General features: G+C 32.9%; 1 protein-coding gene across 19 annotated transcripts in view; it reads right to left on the bottom strand.

Moving 5' to 3' along the window:
- Nucleotides 1-21,245, bottom strand: part of MIPOL1 (mirror-image polydactyly 1) — a 406,056-nt gene that overhangs the window by 343,834 nt on the left and 40,977 nt on the right. For all 19 annotated transcript variants that reach the window (XM_063651559.1, XM_054448526.2, XM_063651565.1 and 16 more), the window contains 2 exons: nt 11,716-11,849; nt 11,053-11,131 (listed from right to left, as the gene is read on the bottom strand). In XM_063651559.1, the coding sequence (XP_063507629.1) occupies nt 11,053-11,071 (19 nt within the window). In that variant the 5' untranslated portion in view covers nt 11,072-11,131; nt 11,716-11,849. The remainder of the gene's footprint in view (nt 1-11,052; nt 11,132-11,715; nt 11,850-21,245) is intronic.

Genomic DNA, 21,245 nt, shown 5'->3' with positions numbered 1-21,245 from the left:
CGATGTACCATGTTTCAAACTAACTATTGGCTATTCACGAAAATTCTTCTACTGAAATTTTATACTTTTTTTTTCAGATAAAACAGCTATTTAAAGCGGTGATACTACACCAAATTTTTTTTTAAGTTTTTGTTTGTTTCACCAAGTCTGAAGTAGCCACGAATGAATCAATATTCATCCTATTGAGGAAAAGTTCCGATTTCTATGTATGAACTATTTAAAGTACATAAGTATTTTGTGAAATTCTATCATATGTTTAAGCTTTCAAATTTCAATATCCTTCACCATATGAAGGCAATGAGCACAATATGATAGCGTAATATCCTACAGCTTAGGCTATATAATTAACTTATAAATCACATAAATTAAGGGTTTGTACAACTTCTATTACAAATATTAAAAACACTGCAAATATTATTTAGGCTGAAATGATTGTGAAAATTATCCTAAAATTTGATTAACATAACTCTTTTTGTTGTTGTTGTTCCCCAGTGATATGAGCTATTTGGCTATTTGTAATATATTTGTAACCTTTTCAGCCTTTCTCAAGTTTTCTTATTATTAAAATAATTTGTATAAGTTAATTAAAAACACGAGTGAACTGGAAAAGTCTTGGAAATTTCTACAACTGCAATAAAATAGGTTTAATAATTATGTATTTTTTGTTAAGAATGAAGACATACCAATTGTGAATTCAACAATTTCATAAATAATCTATAAAAGATAAATTTTCCAATAATAAAGAGGAAAAAACAAACTTTCTTTATATGTGCCACTCATTTTGTTTAAGAATATATTTAGATTTGGAAAACAAAATAGAAGAATCACCAGTCAGATACTAAGCGGGAATCACTGAAACACAATGTTAGTTCTAATGGATGGATGATTGTGTTTGGTCTTTTGAAACTTTGAAGTATAGGTAAGTCTTGATCACACAAATTAATAAATCCTAAAGCTGGAGTTAACAATAACCATTACACCCAAATTCTGCAGCTTAGCCCAGCCAATTTTTCAAAAGGTCAGGTTGTGAACTGGAGAAGATCAGGGAGGTCCACCGCATAGCTTTGTTGCCAGGCATCTCTCGTCTGGATTGTTGCAGGCATTTATTAGTATTCGTCAGCAGACTCAACAAAGCAAACAAGAAATTCAAGCACGAATAATAAAATGAAATGCTGCTATATAACCCTTTGTCATTCAGCAAATATGGGACTTTTTAGCTACATTGTTCCTAAACCTGGGTTACTACTTTAATTTTTCTCCACAGCGCTGACTGAATGAGTATGCATGTGTGTTAAATGCAGAGCTCCCCTAACAACTGCAGGACTGCCATTTAATCTGTTGGTAGATGGACCATTTCCTGTGGGAACCCTAGCTATGATTTCCAGATCCACCAAATAAATCTCAGATTAAGATTCCAAATGAAACCTGCCTTTGGCAGATAAAAAATGTCAAGATGGATATAAACAGTAAAATTATAAATTATCTAGGTGTTGCATGACAAACCAATGCTCAATTTTTTTTGTTGACATGTGCCCAGATATCAAAACTATATGAGACATTCATCAAATGTCACACTTTCATAATATTGGAGGCATCATTAAAACTGTTTGACTAAGGACCTCAAAGTGTTTAAGCAGTAGCTCAAAAGTATATTTGTGCAAAGTAGAAGAATAAATTTACATATCAGCAGCAGCTCATAAGGGATGGGTAAATATTCTGTTTATCTCTCATTGTAATTCAGGTTACTTTAAATACAAGGTTTTAGGAAATCATTATACTCTATATGGCATCATTACATAACTTTCTATGCAAATGATATATTTTATTCAAATTCCCCATTTGTTTCTCAAAAACACACACACACACACACAAAACAAAACCAAAAAACAAAAAGAAAAACATAAAAGGAAAAGGTAAGACTGCTATTTCATTAATCAACTATAACTGCTAAACTAGTCCCTTGTTAGTTACACTACAGCATCATCAGCCCCTTGTTAGATTCAGCATTTTAAACTTTTCAAAAAAGCATTAAGTACTTGAAACAAAAAAATAAAGCCTCAGAAAAGTAAATTTGTTTTTTGGTAATGTGTTCATTTCAAATGACTTGGGGGAGGGGCAGAGAGTTTTTTAAAAAAAATAAAGGGTCAATATAGAACATCATGGAAAGCAAAAGTCCTATTAAAAATGCAGAGGAAGTCTCTGACGCTGGTTTCTACTGCATTCTCAAGAGATCAAAGACTGCTTTTTTAATGAAAAAAATTTTTTGTCATCTTCTTACCTGGACTAGTGTAGCCTTGCCCTAATCTTTATACTGGTTGATTATAAAATATAAGCAATGAAGTTTTCCAAAAGGAAACAGATTTGCTGAACTGTAATCATTACTTTTTTTAACTTTAAACTCTTAAAAGCAATTGAGTAAAATAGCTTCAGTGACTCCAAATTTTGCAACATTTGGTTTTTTGATAAACATTTAAAAATCATCTGATCTACTTAAAATAGAAATTCTTTCAAATTATAACTTCTTTCCACTTTTATAATAATTCATGGAAAGGACACAGAATATCCATACTCCATATTCCAAATCTTAGGGTTTGTACACAGGCCTGAAACCTTAAGGACTACATATTTGTTCTGCCTTCCCTTATCATATTTCTTTCTTCCAAAACTTGTTGTTGGTTCAAGGAAACTAATGCTAAATGAATCATACCTACACTAATCTGCTAGGGATTAATATTAATCTGAAAATTCTGAATTTTCTGGAGCGGGGAGAACATTAATTAAAGAAAGAAATAATGGTATCTTGTGCTTGAATGTGATTATATTTCTATACTAAAACTGTTCATATCAATGAACATTGTTTGTTAACTGTGTTAATTTTACAGTGTATCAAATTATCTTGGTACAGACAGCAAAACTGTATTTAAAAGGAGCATTTAATTGTTAATTTTTAAAATATTGAGTAGCAAAAACATTGTTTCTACACAAGTATAATTTTATCAATACAAATCCATCAGTTTGTATTGTTCACCCATCAGCATCCTAATATTATAATACTAAATGGTTGTATGTAAAAACTAGAATCTGTCAAAAAATAAACATAAAAGTTTAAATACAATTTTTGAAAATAATTACTTTTTATTTGCATCTTTTCAACACAATTTTACCATACGGCAAAGTATTATCAATTTCATCCAAAAGCTACAGATAAGAATATTTTTAATTCAATCATTTACACTATAATCTACTTAATTTCAAAATTTTGAAGCCTGACTTGCTCTAAATTTGCTTTTTCATATTCCCTAAAATAAGCAGAACACAAATAAAAACTGTATCTGAAATTCTCCCAAAAAGATAATAACGTCCTACATGACAGGTTGTTTTGATTCAAATAAAACCAAAAAACTAAAAGTTGGAGTATTTGGTAAACTCCTCCAAAAGATTTTTATTCTACTACTATAAATTTATTTACATCCATAGAGTAGTAAGTAAATGTACACTAAAATATACAATTTTATCATTTAAGAAACTTTTTAAAAATGTATTTAAAATACCTTTAAGTCCAGGAAGTCACATCAGTCCTACCCTATAGTCAACCTGGACCAACCCTCTAAAGGGCCTTCAATTCAGTCTACATACCAATGTATATTGATCCAGGTCTCCTAAATCAACAAAATGCCAATGCACACTCAGATCTTTATATTAATCATACTATGGAGGTCACACAGTCATCTGAAATATGACAAGTTGAAATTCTCATGTGTAGAAAATTAAAGATTCAGCAATATTACATTAAGGTGCATGTTGTAAATATGTGTTACAAGAGGTGTTCTGGCATGAAAGGCCATAACCAGAAATAAATGAGGATTTTTAGCAAAGATTTGTTCAGAATCTTAAGGATGGAGAATTTAAAACACAGCAAAAATCTTCTGACAAAATCAAGTCATTGTTTTCTATTTCAAAGAAAAAAATCTTGTTTTCATGACCACAAATACATTTGAAAGAATTTGCATATATTAAAAGTAGAGTTTGTATTTCCTTAACCTAAAGAAATAGACTCACAAGTTCTACAAAAAGGATCATACCAACAGAATAGAAACGGGGGAGAAAAGGTCCTATTAAAAGGGAAATTTACCATTTTTCATGCTCATTCTTCCTAGAAACGATCATTTCTATAAAATGGAGGAACCAAAGATGTAAGAATTCCGCATGAAGGGTACAGTGTGAACTGATTTAAAACACTATAAATTAGTAAAAACAGAAAAAAAGAGAAAGAAATAAAGAGAAAGAAGGAATCCTATTAGCTCACAAACTTTCCCCCTATTAAGAATTTATGGAATAGTTCACTGGTTGTAACAAATGTACAACTGTGGTAGAGAATTGGCAGAGAGGGAGGTTGGGTGTTTGTGGGGGTAGGGGATGTATGGGAACACTCTGTACTTTCAACTCAATTTTACTGTAAATCTAAAACTGTTCTGAAAGATAAACTCTATTTTTTAAACTGCCAAAACATAATTTAAAAAATAATTTGTGGCATAAACTCACCAACATGAACCATTCATATTAGAAATTATGAATCTTAAAAGGGTTCACAACAAATGTCATAACCAGTTAGAAAACTAAGTTGCCCTTGTAAACATTTTTTGTTTTTTCATTCCATTTTTCTACTCAGTCCAAGAGTATTAACAGAATCATTCATATCAAGCTTAAAAAATAAAGAATTCCAGAATCATATTTAATAAACTTATTTATATTAAAGGAAATTTTTTAAAATAAAAGACTATAACCTCAATCATTCTTCTAAGAGTAGCCTCAGCATCTCCTCAGGAAATGAATCAATCCTTGCTGGCCAGCTGCCAGTATTCCTAAAACCACTCTCTCAAATATTCTAGATGGTCATGTGTGAGAAGCTACTAGCACTCCATTAAGCTAGGTCCTATGGAGATAAGTAGTAAATTTAATCAGCTCTCAGACATGTTCTTCTTTTAACCCCCAATGGCACATGGAAAATTTTTTAAATGCAATCTTAAATCCACTCTTGCCAAAAGGAAAAGGCACCTAAAAATACTCTGTGATGCCACTAATCTGGAGATTTTTATTGCAACTGGAATTTCAATACAGACAAAAATAGATTTTATCCTAAATGAATATTATTAATTATATATTATAGTCTATCAAATATACTAACTATAAGCATACCATTTTGAAAATTAAAGTTCCAGTGATATTCTGAACATTGTATTAGAAGAAAACAGACTTCTTAAAATACTATTACAATCATTTCAAATACTGTTATTAAGGATTCATAATACTTTTGAAACTCAGTAGAATGTACCTTCCATAGCTAGAAGGAATAAGAAAGACAATCACCACAATTTACTTAAAAGTCCTCTAAATTTGTCAACCACCTTTGTTTTTTTTTTTTTATTATTTTACTTATTTATTTATTTATTTTAGCATCTGTAACCTACCACCATCACACTGGTGGAAAGAATTACTCTGGTATGTGAAATACAGATTAAATAAATTTATTTCCTGTTTCAGACATTGTAGTAGGGACTTTACATATAACATTCCTCATCTTCGCAATGGTCCTAAATAGATTATATCTCTATTTCATATAAAAGAAAACTCAAGCTTACAAAGATTTATGAAACTTGTACCCAAATCCAAGTAGGTAGTAAGTGAAAGATTTAAAAACTGAAACTTATGTTTAGCTCCAAACCTGTGTTCTTTCCACCATAACATTTTACTGACATTATTGAATGTATTGGCTTTCCAACAGTCTTCTTTCTGCTTTAAAATATAGGCAATAAGCTAAAACCACTAACTATATTTCTTCTTCATGAAAAATATACCATCACTTACTAGAAAGCCAATTATTAAAATTTAAGTCCTGTAATTTAATACAGAATGATTAGTTATCTAGACATTTTCAAAACCTTTAATTTCAAGGAGTATATAATCATAATGTCTAGGAAATAGCTTTTTTTCTACCAGCTTATCTTGCTGGTAGCAATGAATGTCCATTCTAAGCAATTTGTCATTTCCTTCTTCTCCGCCTTAAACATAAAATAGTTTATAAAAGTGATATGAGATTCTACAATCATATTTTAGTCATAATGATCAACAACATTTAAAAGCATCAATGATGTTTTCCTACAGTGGTTCTTCAGTGTCTACACTTACAAATTGTCTGCTAATCATGGAATAGTTTTAGTTATAATTCAATTACAGAATTGCAGAGGGACAAAAGGTAAAACAGAATATGTACTTTGTGAACAGAGAGAAAGATAAATGAATCAATAATACAAGAGGTTGATGGTGGCACACAGGTTCAAAATGCCAAGGACAAATAAACATTATTCTGACTCAACAAGAAACTACCAAACCACTTGCAAGTTACCTTTCGTTAAGTTTCATTTATTTAAAAAAAATTTGTGTTACTCTGTTTTATAGAAAAACCGTAAGAATCATGGACACAAATGATACTTGCCAGTCCAATTCTAAAATAAGGAAGAAGACAACTGTTTTTTACTTAAATTCAGTAGGATAAAAAATTTTTAAATATTTACTAGCCTCTAATAAACTGAAAAATGTAAGAATTCTATTTACACAGCCATTCTATAAGCGCTTTTTCACCTTATTTCAAATAAGTACAATGATTCCTGATTGAGAATGATGATCATGTTTTAAGCTTAAAGATAAATTAAAAATATGTAATCTACATCTAAATTTAGATAACACATAAATAAAAATAACTCTTGTGTGTAAAATATATATTACATATGATGATCCCCCCAAATAATAAACCTAAAAACAATATTGAACAAACTCATTAAATTGAAAGGTTTTGGTCAAAAGCTTCTTCAAGGTATAATTCTCATCATTTCTTACCTTAAATTGGTAAAAAATATATATATATTTATAATATAGCAGATTTAATATTTAATTTTGGTAGGCACAGTAACCTTTTGTAACCTTTCTTAGGGAACACTGACCCCTAAAGGTTCTAAATTTAAATAAGTTTCACAATTTTCTAAATTTAACTGGTATCCAGATCTCATTTTTACCTACATAATTGCAAGTATGTATACTTAGGGCAGACATATTTACCTGTAAATAATATGTAAACTATTTGCAAAGAATCGTTGTATGCTATAAAACTACTGAACCATGTATGTGCTAATAAAAATCAACAACATTAATTTAAGAAATGATCAGGAATTTATAACAGTATTCCAAATAATTATTCATATAAGATTTATGATCTCTATGCCTTTTTTCTTACATAGTTATGTATATAAGTAAGTACAAAAAAGGGCTAAACAACAATAATATAACAACTCATTATTTCAGAGGGTATAAACTCCTTTGATTATGACATTTCATTTTTTTCTTTTTTTTTTCAAAAGAGAACCCTTAAACAGAAGTTTTCACAAAAAGGCAAAACATCACTTACCCCTTAAAAGGCCTGAAGATGGTAACACTTTTTTTGCTGGCAACATATGTTTATTCACACACACATTGTTTTTATCAACATACAAACTACATTCATTCAGGACTGTTTTTTTTTAACTCCTTAAAGAAACTTGCGGGCTAGATACAGTTGTTTTCGCCTGTCATCCCAGGGCTTTGGGAGTCTGAGGCAGGAGAATTGCTCGAGGCTGGGAGTTTGGGACCAGCCCGGATGACACAGTGAGACCCCCCACCCCTACAAACCATTTAAAAAACAAATTAGCCAGATGCAGTGACTCATGCCTGTAGTCCAAGCTACTCAGGAGGCTGAGAAAGGAGGACTGCTTGAGCCCAGTAATTCATGGTTACAGTGGGCCATGATCATACCACTGCACTCCAGCAAGGATGACAGAGTGAGACTCTGTCTTTTAAAACTATACATATAAAAAAAACCTTGGGTTTATTTTGTAGATGTCATCACCCAGCCCATCTACCAACCTCAGCTTTCCATTTTCCAAAATGTCTACAATGACAAAAACAAAGAAAAACATAAATGGTTATATATGTTACATTATCAATCTTATCAACTCTTTGACTTAAAATATTTCAGAAGTGTTTCTACAGTAAAGCTAGGAAAAAAAATGGTCACTTCAGCACTCTTTAAAATGAAATTTGTAAGATGAAATAAAGGCATATCTGTGTAATACAAGTTTTAATTAACTTAATTTCTTTTAAAATTAGTAAAATTATACTAAATAACTATTCAAAGGAACTGACTAGGAACATTTATGCAAGATAGAGCTTTGAAGCAATTTGTGATTTAAGATAAATCCCATGAACCCTCCCATCAGGGAGATGACGATGTGAGATTCTACTGTTTAAACATATCTGTTATCACAAGACTCGAAAGTTAAAATATTTATGTTTAATTTTATTTCTTAATATTATTTAATTTATTGAGACAGTCTCCCTCTGTTGCCCGGACTGGAGTGTGATGGCATGATCTCTGCTCACTACCACCTCCGCCACTGGGGTTCAAGTGATTCTCCTGCCTCAGACTCCCAAGTAGCTGGGATTACAGGTGTGCGCCAAAACACCCAGCTAATTTGTGTATGTTTAGTAGAGACAGGATTTCACCATGTTGGTCAGGCTGGTCTCGAACTCCTGACCTCAAGTGACCCACCTGCCTTGGCCTCTCAAAGTGCTGGGATTACAGGCATAAGCCACCACATCTGACCTTTTTCCTAATAATGTTTAATAACGGATCCTTATAAAAGGTAATGTCTTATTCCTCTTTCCAATGTCAAAAAGATGCCTGTAAAAATGTAGATTTTCTTAATGCTGTATCAGTCATGTCTGCTGTAAACTGTCTATGCATCTGTATAGTTTACTGTGCCTACTGTAAACTGTCTATGCATCTGTATCTTCAACCATAAAACTTTCCTTTTCATAAATGTCCCAGACCTTCATCAGCTCCTTCCTTGACATCCTTCCTGATTACTGGACATTTATCAGTAGTACTTCCTCTACAGTCTCTATCTCTTTAGATATATTAAAAATAACTCCTTTGACTCCTTAAAGACCGCTTGGTCTCTAATTTGAATATAACTCATACAGCCATATGATGTTTGAATGAGAAACACAACAGATGCATCATTATTTGCTTCCTTTTTGTTATTTTTTAACATAAATTGAGTAAAATGCTTTTGAGCTCTTTAAAAGAAGAGTATCTGCTTGCTTACTTGAATACATGAATAAACATAGCTATAACAAATTAGCTCCTAACTTCATACCAATACATTCTTATCCACAACTTGAATATAAAGAGCACACCAAAATTAAGTGTCACATAATACATGCACTATTAACTTTGCACAAAAAACCTTTAACTATCTTACCCAGATATTATATATGATTGTTTTATATAGAATTAAATCAGCTACCTGGATTCTAAACTCATAATAAGCAGCCCAGAGTGACAAATAAAATAAAAAGAAAAATTACTAACGGTGGGTGCAAACAGCAAGAAAATTTGTTAACAGTATAAAAATCAAAAACAAAATCCAGAAATCAGAAAAAGGCACTCAGATCTTTCTATAACTCAAAAGAATGTATAATTGTTAACTTATTCAGTACAATGATTATAGAACGGTCCTCAAAAATGGACTTTAACCTTCAAAAAAGGATAAAAATATGGCTGGACTATGCTGAACAGGAGCCCTGTTGGGGGAAGGGGAACCAAAAAAGGAAGAGATGCACACAGTGTTTTAATAAGAATCCCATTTTTTAAATTATAATACAAGAGGAAATTTTAAAAAATGTGCATAAAGGTTTAAGTTTTCAAATATATGTAATACCACATTCAGAAATAATCATTTCCCAAGGATTCCAAATTTTCAACATTTTACTGTAATAGATCTTAAATATCTCTTGCCCCCTCCCTTATGTCTGCTGCTCTTATCTGTCTGTCTGTCCGTCCATCCATCTACCCAACCACCCATCCATCCATCCATCCTTCCATTTGTTTTTCACGCCATATCTCAGTTTGTCTCTGTCTTCAGTCTTTCAAATTCTGTCTCTGACTGTTCTCTGCCTCTCAGGCTGTGTTCCTCCACATGTGCATACCTGTGAGTATCTTCTTCTCTGTCTCATATATGTGTCTTAATCTATTTTTCAGTGTATGTATCTTCTGATCTATGTCTTTCTCCTCTGTCTGCATATATACATGTCTGTCTCTCATTCTCTCTAGTCTCTCTCCTTACTTTATGTGTGTCTGTTTCTCTGGTGGATTTTTCTTTTTCACTCTGGCATTTCTCTCTCATTGTGAGGATATAGATATAGATATAGATATAGATATAGACATAGATATAGATATAGATATATCTTGTCTCTTTCACTATATGTCTGAAAGAAACATATCTTGTCTCTTTCACTATATGTGTCCCTTGTCTGTATGTTCATCTCTTTCTCTGTATCTGTTCGCATGCCTGTGTCTCTATCACTCTCAATGTGTCTCTTTTTTCTCTCTCCCTCACTATACATCTGTCTCTTTCTCACCAAGTCTCTTACTGTGGTATCTCTCTTGCTCTATGAGTCTCTGTGTATGCTTCTCTTTCTGTGTGCCTCCAGGTGTGTGTCAGCGCCTCTATGTATTTCCCTCTTCAAGTATCTTCCTTCCTGTGTCTCTTTCTCTGAGGATCTCCTTCTCTGGGTGTTTTCTTTCTCTGAATGTGGCTCTGTACATCTCCGTCACAGTCGTTCTCTCAGTCTCCTCTGTCTCTTTGCATGTAGGCGTGTTTCTCTTTCCCAGTGTGTCTTTTTTTTCTCCCTCTCTCAATGTCTTTTCTGTGTCTCCTTCTCTGTGTGCATGTGTATGTCCCTTTCTCTCTGTGTGTATGTCTCTTTTCTCTGTGTGTCTTTCTTTGTATCTCTTTCATAATCCCTGGGTCTCTGTGTGCATGTTTTGTGTGTGTGTGTGTGTGTGTGTGCACTTGTCTACCTCTGTCTAATATATTGGTTAGAACAAACACACTTCACTCAGTGCCTTGAACTAGAACAACACCTGGGGCTTGGTATTAATACCTTAAAAGTCCTTACCTTTTGACCAGTTCTCCATTTGTATTTCTGTTCTTGTTTGCTCTGGCAATGTCTCTGGTTTTTGCTCCAAGATTTGCAGCTAAAATAAAGCCAACTCTAGATAAATAAACTGAAAACAATATATCAGAACACACCTAAATCTTACCTTTGTTTAATAGAGAATTTACAGGATAAATGGTTTTCTAAAACATTTACAGTGGGACAATTAACTGAGAATTTCAACAGGCGAAATTAAATCTTTTTCTCAGAAAAAGGTTCTTTTCTCCACACTTGTATTTTAGTATATACAGTTCAGGTTAAGTTTTTTAGACATTCATGCTGATTTGGGTAGAGAATCATTTAATTTATTTAACTGAAATCTTCTTCAACTACAATTTTAAGCATTTAAGAAAAATACATTTTTACTTTGCCATAAATTTTATACCAAAAATTTCAAATTTACTGATTTGAATTTACTGTGTATATATTCATATAGATTACTTTCATAAATTTTACTTATAAAAGTAATTTAAGAATATTACTCTAATTTTAAAAAACATAAAGACCACCATTAACTTGTGGAATTACTGATACTCCTCTCTCTTATTTGTTTTTGTAGTAAACATGATAAAACACTATGCAAGTTTTTTTTTATGCTTTTAAGGAGAATAAAATTAGATTTACCTCACAGAACCCTGCGTTCTTTAAAAAGTCCTCAAATAAAGCTGTAGTAAGCTTCTCCTTTTCCAATTTTCTCTAAATATGTTGATTTGGAGTTGGCAATCTTTTTCTAAGTTTCTCATTTACTTTTGGATTAGCTGAAAATATAGGAAGTTATTAATATCAAAGAAATATGTTCCAGTCAATGAAGCCATTTCCCTACATATTGCCCAAAAAGGTTAATAATAATTGCAGTATTTTAATAAGAGATTCATATACCAAGACATGTAGAAAATACAGTCTTTAATAACCTCTGGAGTATTTTAAAACATGTCTTACAGGCCTTAATGTGCTTAGTAATATATTATTTAAAACCATAATTTTATCCCTCTGCAATATACAGTCACTCTTCCTCATCATTTACCCAGCTAATGAATGCCAGCAATTAGTAAAATGTAATCCCATTGCACAATCATTTTAATGCTTTTAGCACTCAGAAAAGTAAACACCAAATTAATACTGCTCAAGCCATATCAGATCCTAGTTGGAAGCAAGCAATTATAGTTCAGCTCCTCAGGTGTAATTAAATGATTGGAATGATTTAGTTCCATAAATGCAAGTTAATTCATAAGCAAGCAACAAATATACTGGGAGTAATTACAAGAAACATTGACAGTCTAAGCAGGGCAAATTCTTTTATAAGACTGATGTAGTAAAATGCTGCCCTCTCCTGGGCATTTAAGGGAATAACTCAGAGCCAAACAAAAAAATTCCACAAAACCCAACTTTTAGAAAGCCTCTAGACAAAATAACCAATATATCAATTTGATTCCATGACTTATAACAAAAATCTAAATTAATACCTATATTATGATAATTTATGGACAATTGAGATAATTAATGATTTGTCCAATAAAGCTTTGTGTCCCAAACTACATCTATTTTATATAGGCGATTTCTACACTTTTAATGAAATCAAATAATGCTTATGACAGACTGCAAGTGAAACTTCTAGTACCCAACGAGACTGCCACTCAACATCTCTGTTCTCTTAATGGCAAAGCATAACTTGACTGTTATGGACAATAACTAAACTATGATTTTATATGTAGTAAAATATGCATGGAAAATGTAAAACAAAATATTCAATACTGTTATGACTTTAAATAATGATCTAAAATTAATTTTTTAATAAACTTCAATAATCAAAACAAAAACCTGAGTACTATTGTAACTGTCATTATAGGCATATTTCAAAATGTAAAGAGTAACAAGTACTACACAAAAATGCATCCTGTTTTAGGTCATTCCCAACATTTTACCTTCTTAGGCTAAAATTCAGGACAAATATACTTATATACTAATTACTCAAGTGGTCCTTAACTTTTCACGCTAAACTTTCAGAAGCTTATTTATTATACTCTTAAGTTATGCTATAACCAATAAGCCTGTGTTAAAAATATGTATTAGTAGCCTTAAGCCCAAACAGTATCATCCCATTGCCTTTCTGTAATTTGAACATGTTCTCTGATAAAATATTTCAATTAGCACAATAAACGTTTACTTCTTCAAAAAATGCAAATGGTCCTTGGCAGAAGATAATGCTTAACATTACACCAATATTTTTGGAGACGGAGAGAGCAATAAATTAATGTCCTTTAAATTTGCTTTTAAATGCATTAAAATAACCACATTCTAAGTCATAAACAGCACAAACCATAAAAATAAAATAAATCAAAATATTAAAAAGTCCTGTCACTAAGTTTAAAATGTATAGCACATTTGCTTTGCCCTTGATGTCACAGTCTTATTTTTCAATTCATATCTTGTACACTGTAAGTTAATTGCTTTTGGAAAGTACTTATTATTCATGTAAAAATTAATGTGCCAATGTGTTTAAATCCTCTTAAATGACCATTCATGCATCTTTCTTCTTTAAGTACCAATGAAATCTGTCAAAAGACATCAGTGCAAAATGGTCTTAAAGGAAAGTTCTAATAGAGATTTTTTTTTTCTGCTAACAGAAGATATTCATATTCACCAACTTTACTTAAATTCCATTAATTTTTTAAACTACTTTTAATAAATTCACCAAGTAAAATTTTTAGGCTCCATAGTCTGTCATTTGTGTTCCAGCTGACATTATGAATATTAATAACAGTGTTATCCTGATTAAATAGGCTTCATATGAAATCCCTGTGAATCCTATAGCTCAGACATCTCATTTTTCCAACTCTTTATGAATTTGGATTCAGACATTAAACTGGAAAAATCTTAAAATACAGATTTAGTGGCACATTTGCATATTCTTCAGCAAAAATTAGACGTTTTAACGTTTCAAACAATTAAAACATATCTGCATATAATAGGAGAAGATTTCTGTAAACATGCAACATATTTATACTTCTATCTTTTTTAGGACAAAGGATTAAGACTAATAAAATACTAATTTCTGTCCTTACCTTAAAGATTTGATATCAAGAATTTGTTTTCAATCAAAAATTATATATTCACATTAAAACTAGTGGCATGATTTTACAGTGGACAATCAGATAAATTGGGTTTCTTAATCCAAATGCTAACTTATTACATTAAAGACAAAACATGTAAAGATTACGTTATTACTAATCTACACCAGGTTCAAGAAGCAAAGTAAAATCAATTTCCAACTAAAGTTTGTTTATAAGTTGTGATGGAAAAAATTACCTGTTTTAAAAAAAAACTCTACTACAACCAACAGAAGATATATGAGCAGCTGTTAAATTAAAATATTCTCCATAATAAATTCCTAGCCTCATTCCTCCAAGCTATTTTTAATTCTGAAAAATTTTCAGTATATAAAAAAGGAAGTGGCGGGGCATGGTGGCTCATGCCTGTAATCCCAGCACTTTGGGAGGCCGAGGCTGGTGGATCACGAGGTCAGGAGATCAAGACCATCCTGGCCAACATGGTGAAACCCCGTCTCTACTAAAAATAAAAAAAAATTAGCCTGGCTTGGCAGTGTGCGCCTGTAGTCCCAGCTACTCGGGAGTCTGAGGCAGGAGAATTGCTTGAACCCAAGAGGCGGAGGCTGCAGTGAGTCAAGATTGTGCCACGGCACTCCAGCCTGGTGACAGAGTGAGACCCTGTCTCACAAAAAAAAAAAAAAAAAAAAAAAAAAAGTGAGTCTTATATGGAAGAAAAGAAAAATAAATAATAATTAAGCAAACTGCACACCCTTCTCTCTCTCTAGGTACATAGGAATCTCAATATATCTGATAAAAGTTTCCTACATGCACTCACCAAAAAAAAGTAGGTTGAAAAAATTTAAACAAACATCCCTACGATCTCAAATGTGACTTGACTCTCCTATTTACTCAGCATTAAAACACTTCATGAAACAAAATTTGTTCTTTGACCAGTCTGAAATTTCTAATCTGCCTAAAAAATTGTAAGTAATTCTGACATTTACCCTTTAAAATTAAATAATGCCTTTTTGACAGAGAAGCATTTAAAAATGGGATTTCATTCCCCAATGTAACAGTATCCAGGATTTTAAAAATCATTTTAAATAGGAGATGCTCTTCCTACCTTCCTCCACAAAAGCCACACTTTAGCAAACGTTTTCAGCTGTCTTTGGTTTATGCCATATTTTTCATATTTTCTTAGCTTAATCACAAATTTGTGTAAACTGAATCCAAGTATCAAATGAGATCATTTACAATACTTCATTTTATCCAACTGTAATTTTAGAAAAACTCTGAATTTTGTATTTTCTAGCTTGAGAAATGTTGATAATTTCTGCATTAAAATAGTTTCATAAAAAGGAAAGCATGCTATTTCAGAGAGCCAAACATTTTATCACACAACACAATATAAGCACATGTCCTACTATTGGATTTTCATCTTATTGTACAAAAGACTCAAACATTTATAGCCCCTGACACATTCTCTCCCCAAAAGAATCTCTTTCACCCAGTGTGCCTACTGCTTACCAAGCTCCAGATAACTCAAGTTCCTCAGAGCTATGAAAAGCAAGAAGAGGTTCAGGAAGAAGGGATAAGGGGTAATAGCGGCCCTGTACCACAGCTATATGAATTTAAAAGGCATATATTTAAATTATTTGACTACACAGTTCCATTACTAAAAATATTTACAAAAATATGTAAGATTTTTTTATGTACAAAGATATTCATTGAAGCAGTTTTTATTTGTAAGAACAAATACTTATGCTCCAGTCATGCTGGTCTTCGTTCTGTTCTTCGAACACACCAAGCTTATTCTTGCCTCAGAGCTTTTATCTTGCTATTATACTCTATGCCTAGAATTCTCTCTTCTAGATCTCTAAGCCATTTCTCTCATTATGCAGGCCTTGCTCAAAAGTCATCTCTTAATAAAGGTTTTGCCTGGCCATCCCATCTAAAGTAGAAACTCTTTTCTCATCACATTACCTGCACTACTGCCTTCATGAAACTGATTTGTTTAGATTTTATTTCATTGTTTTTGATATATCTCAGCAACTTACATGTAAACAGGGCCCTTAATTTTTCTCCTCCATCTCTGTATCCTTAGAAGAGTATCTGGCATAAAATATGGACTCAGTAAACATTTGACGAACAGACAGGTGGATGGACAGGTGGAGGGACATGACTAGCAGGAAACTAGAACTAACGTAAATGTCCATCGATAGAGAATTGGTATAAATAAAATGTGGCTCAACCATATGGAAAACCTACATGGTTTATACCACAAATGCATGAGATCTATATATACTATGTGTATACTATGAGCCAGACATTATTATAGGAGTTAGATATAAAATGGTGAATAAGACAAATAGATTTCCTATACAAATATATCCTTGGTCAAAACAATACAGGCACAAAGTATGGATAAATTAAAAACAGAAAAATTATACTCACATATATATACATGCTTGAATAGGCACATTATTTTTTTACAGAAGTATACATAAGAAACTATTACCAGTGGTTAGTTTGAAGAAAGGGCCTATGAGTTGGGGTGGGGAGACAGAGAAAATGAGGGAAAGAAACACTTATATTTCATTTATATTTACATGTATAATTTGGTTTTTTAATTGAGTGCATGTATGACTTCTAATTTAATAATTAAATATTTATATATAATATGCAATTTAATAGGAAATCTTGAAGGACATTACATTACCACTGAGAGGCCCAAAATGAATAGAAAGACAGTGATCTTCATGACACCCTTGAAACTTTGAAAAAACTATTATTGCCTAATTAATCTTTTATAATTATACTTTGTTATGATTGATTGACTGCTTACTTGCTGGTGTGTTTGCTTGGATCAACTAGACTAAAAAGTTCAAAATAAACTAATACATATGGCAAGAATTTCTTGGAATAGAGAAATTCAAAATGTAAGAGTTTCTGAGAATTAAACAAATGTTTCTAAAAATCACATTTCTTAGTTCAATTAGGGACTATTTACAATTGTCTCAGAATTCAGGAGTCTAAATTCAGGAGTCTAAAGTTTAAAAAATTTATAATGAAAATAAATTGTTTTGTATTATTACATTTTACGTCTATCACAGATAGCTCCCCTTTGTTTATGCTTCAGTGTTCAAAAAATTACCATGAAAAAAGACTAATTACATCCCATCATTGAAGGTCAATGTAACGGTTTCCGCCCACGTCCCCACCCCCACCCCCTCAGCCCCACACCCTGCCGCACCCGTAACACAGACCAGTCCTCACTATCTTGCCCAGGCTGGTCTCAAACTTCTGGGCTCAAGCGATTCTCCCACCTCGGCCTCCCAAAGTGCTGGGATTATAGGCATGAGTCACTAAACCTAGCCTAATTTTATGTGTCAACCTGACTAGGCCATGGGCTGGTCAGATACTTACAAGCATTATTCTAGGTGTGTCTGTGAGGTTGTTTCTGGATGAGATTAACATTTGAATCAGTGTACTGGGTAAAGTGGACTGCCCTCCCTAATGTAGGTGGGCCATTTAATCAGTCAAGGTCCTGAATAGAACAAAAAGACTGACCTCTAGAAAGCAAGAGGGATCTCCTCTTGCCTTACTGCCTTTGGCTGGGACATCAGTCCTTTCCTGCCTTCAGACTATGAAATATTCACTCTTTTGGGGCTCAAGCTCGCTAGTCATTAAACTGGAAATATACCATCAGCTCTCCTAAATCTCAGGCCTTCAAACTGGCACTAGAATTGCGCTACTGGCTCTCCAGGGTCACCAGCTTTCTGACTGCAGATCTTGGGACTTGTTAGCCTCCACAATCACATAGGTCAATTCTTATAAACCTGTGTGTGTGTGTGTGTGTGTGTGTGTGTGTGTGTGTGTGTGTGTCACCTACTGGTAGTTTCTCTAAAAACTAACCATAAAAGGACATCAAATTAAGAGGAAATTAATACTTGGTGCTTCAAATATATGGCTTCCACATTTTCAAAATTTGGAGGGTAAGACAATATACTATTTTGAATACTGCAGTAGTCTTTAGTGCCAGCTGCAAAGGACACTTTGAGAATGAATATGGCACTGTAAAGCCTACTGATAAAAAGCAAAATTGTAAAACTAGTATTATTTTCAGAGGGTAATCACATACCAGGATTTTCTAAAATATCCTGAAACGTTTTGCCCTAAGCAAAACTAAACTGAATCACTTAATCTAGCACAGAACAGAATATAAAAACAAAGTCAGGTTATAGAATAGTTTCTCCAGGGAACAAATAGCCTGTTTTCTTAAGATCCATGTGGGTGCCAAGTTCTGATGCACTGATATGCTCCTTCATACAAAGGTTTACATTTCCATACAGCCAAGTGAAGTTCCTGGCAAATCAAAGGTGAAAATGTATTAGAGTAAGCTAAATTGATCTATAATGACAACTGTGATAAGTAGCCACTTGAAATCAAACAAAAGAATAGCTATCAGAAAATGTCTTTCAAAAACAAAGTTAAAAATAATCATTTAGGTCTTTAATTCATCATATATTATAATGCTTACTAACAGATTTTTCTCAAATTGAACAAAAGCCATTTAGCGATTTTCCATATTTTCTGTAGTTTAACAATGAATACTAACAAAGAAGACCGTAACAAACAGAGGCATATATGGAAGAATACATATATCCTAATAACAACTTATCCTTTGAGTTTTAAACATGTAATGACAATTTTATAATTGAGCCATAATTGCACGCTACACTCCAGCCTGGGCGACAGAGTAAGACATGTCTCAAAGAAACACCAAAAAATACAATATTTATCTATGTAATTTGCTAAAATTACTGTAGCTAATCAACCCCAAAGGACAGTGCTGCATGCAACCTACGTACTTCATTTTTAAAAACTGTAATATTAAAGTCAGCTTACAGGTTATAGAATACAATTACTAGAAGTGAAGATTTTAAAGATAGTAAAATAAATTAGACTTATAGTTCCAATTTCTTGTTCATTATCAAGAATGTCACAGCCTCCTCCATTCATTTTTCTGAGAAACTACAAAAGCTCATTTAATTTCTTGAGTCATTCTTAATAAATGTTTTCTTTAATGAAAAGCATGTAGTGAGAACATGATCCCAAAACAGATGTTCCATAATATGGGATAAAAATGCATTATGAAAAGAAAAAATAAAAGAAGCTGAACTATATATACAAATTTCCTTGAAGAAACAATTAGTTTTACTCTTCCTGCAACTTAAAATTATAATTTCAACTATAAATTATATGTAAGTGTTATACTTTTTTTTTTACCACATTATTCTTAGGATCCAGAAATATAAGTTTAACTACAAATTTGTTTCTGAAGACACATTTTTTAAAAGCTATCTCAAAATGACAAATCAACTGAGCTAAAAATATTATCTATAAAATTAATACTAATACAGTTGCACAGTGTTTCTGTCCAAGTATTAAGTAAATTAAGCAGGCCAGGCACGGTGGCTCACACCTGTAATCCCAGCACTTTGGGAGGCTGAGGCGGGCAGATCATGAGGTCAGGAGATCAAGACCATCCTGGCTAACACGGTGAAACCCTGCCTCTACTAAAAATACAAAAAATTAGCTGGGCATGGTGGTGGGTGCCTGTAGTCCCAGCTGCTCGGGAGGCTGAGGCAGGAGAATAGCGTGAACCTGGGAGGCAGAGTTTGCAGTGAGCCGAGCGCCACTGCACTCCAGCCTGTGCGACAGAGCCAGAATCCATCTCAAAAAAAAAAAAAAAAAAAAAAAAAAATTAAGCAATGTATGCTACTTTTAAAAGACTTTCCAAAAGACACTGATGACTTTTCATTTTTCATTAAAAAAAAAAAAAGAATATTACTTTTTTTTTTGAGACTGGGTCTCATTCTGTTGCCCAGGCTGCAGAGCAGTGATATGATCTTAGCTCACTGCAACCTCCAGCTCCCATGCTCAAGCAATCCCCCTGCCTTGGCCTCCTGAGTAGCTGCACCACTGGTACGAGCCGCCACACCCATCTAATTTTTTTTTTTTTTTTTTTTTTGTAGAAGTGGGGTTTCACCATGTTACCCAGACTGGTCTTGAACTCTTAGGCTCAAGCAATCACCAGCCTCCGCCTTCCAAAGTGTTGGGATTACAGGCGTGAGCCACTGCACTGAGCCCTGAATAGCACTTCTTTCAAGAAAGTTTCATCTCTATGATGTGGTGCTTTATATAATATAATCATGATTACTACTTGCAAAATGGCTGTATGAGTAACCTGACATTTTATATTATTAATTCTTTAAGAAATCTTTTCTCAAATTCAAATAAAATGAAGGGAAACCAAAACCGAATATTTATCCTGTCATAACTATTAAAACTATTACAAAAAGACAAACATTATATGCCTCCTGAGGGAAGTTTGTATCACTAATAAGTATTATCCTGGGGTGAGAATGGGAGATGGGGGGAAAAGAGCAGGATTCACAGGACAGGTAGAATATGGGATATATATGAAACAAGATTAACCAACACAAACCATGAAGGATAACTGTCAAACTTGGGTAATACATACACAGGCATTTGTGATTCTATTTCTCTACTTTTGTGTATGTTTGCAACCGTTTATAACAAACAGTTAAAATATATATTGTGAAATAAAAGAGAATATACAGCATTTACTTTCTTGTAAAATTCATTGAATAATTATTTCACAGAAGGGAGAAGATAGTGTTTGCCTGTAACTCTCAGCTGCTTAGGAGACCAAGGAAGGAGGATCGCTTGAGTCCAAGAGTTCAAGGTTACAATGAGCTATGATCGCACTATTGTACTCCAGCCTGGGTGACAGACTGAGACTCTGTCTCTAAGAGAAGAAAAAATTTTCAAAATTTCAAAAACAAAAACAAGCTCAAAACGAAGAAAGGGAAATGTTCACATACCAAAACAAACCATAACAGTCAGTGAGCAGGGCTTAACCAAGCAGTCCACAAGAATATGGAGACCAAACTGGCTCAAGGGTTAGAGTTCAACTACACAGATTCTCTCCTTCCTTAAACAGCAATCACATATCTCTGAGCACCTGCACAGTGTCTTAGCCAGACACAAACCACCCATTAAGTTGGGTGCAAAAGTTAA

Source organism: Pongo pygmaeus, chromosome 15, assembly GCF_028885625.2.
Source record: "Pongo pygmaeus isolate AG05252 chromosome 15, NHGRI_mPonPyg2-v2.0_pri, whole genome shotgun sequence".
Lineage (NCBI taxonomy): Eukaryota > Metazoa > Chordata > Mammalia > Primates > Hominidae > Pongo > Pongo pygmaeus.
This window is presented reverse-complemented; position numbering and strand designations above follow the sequence as displayed.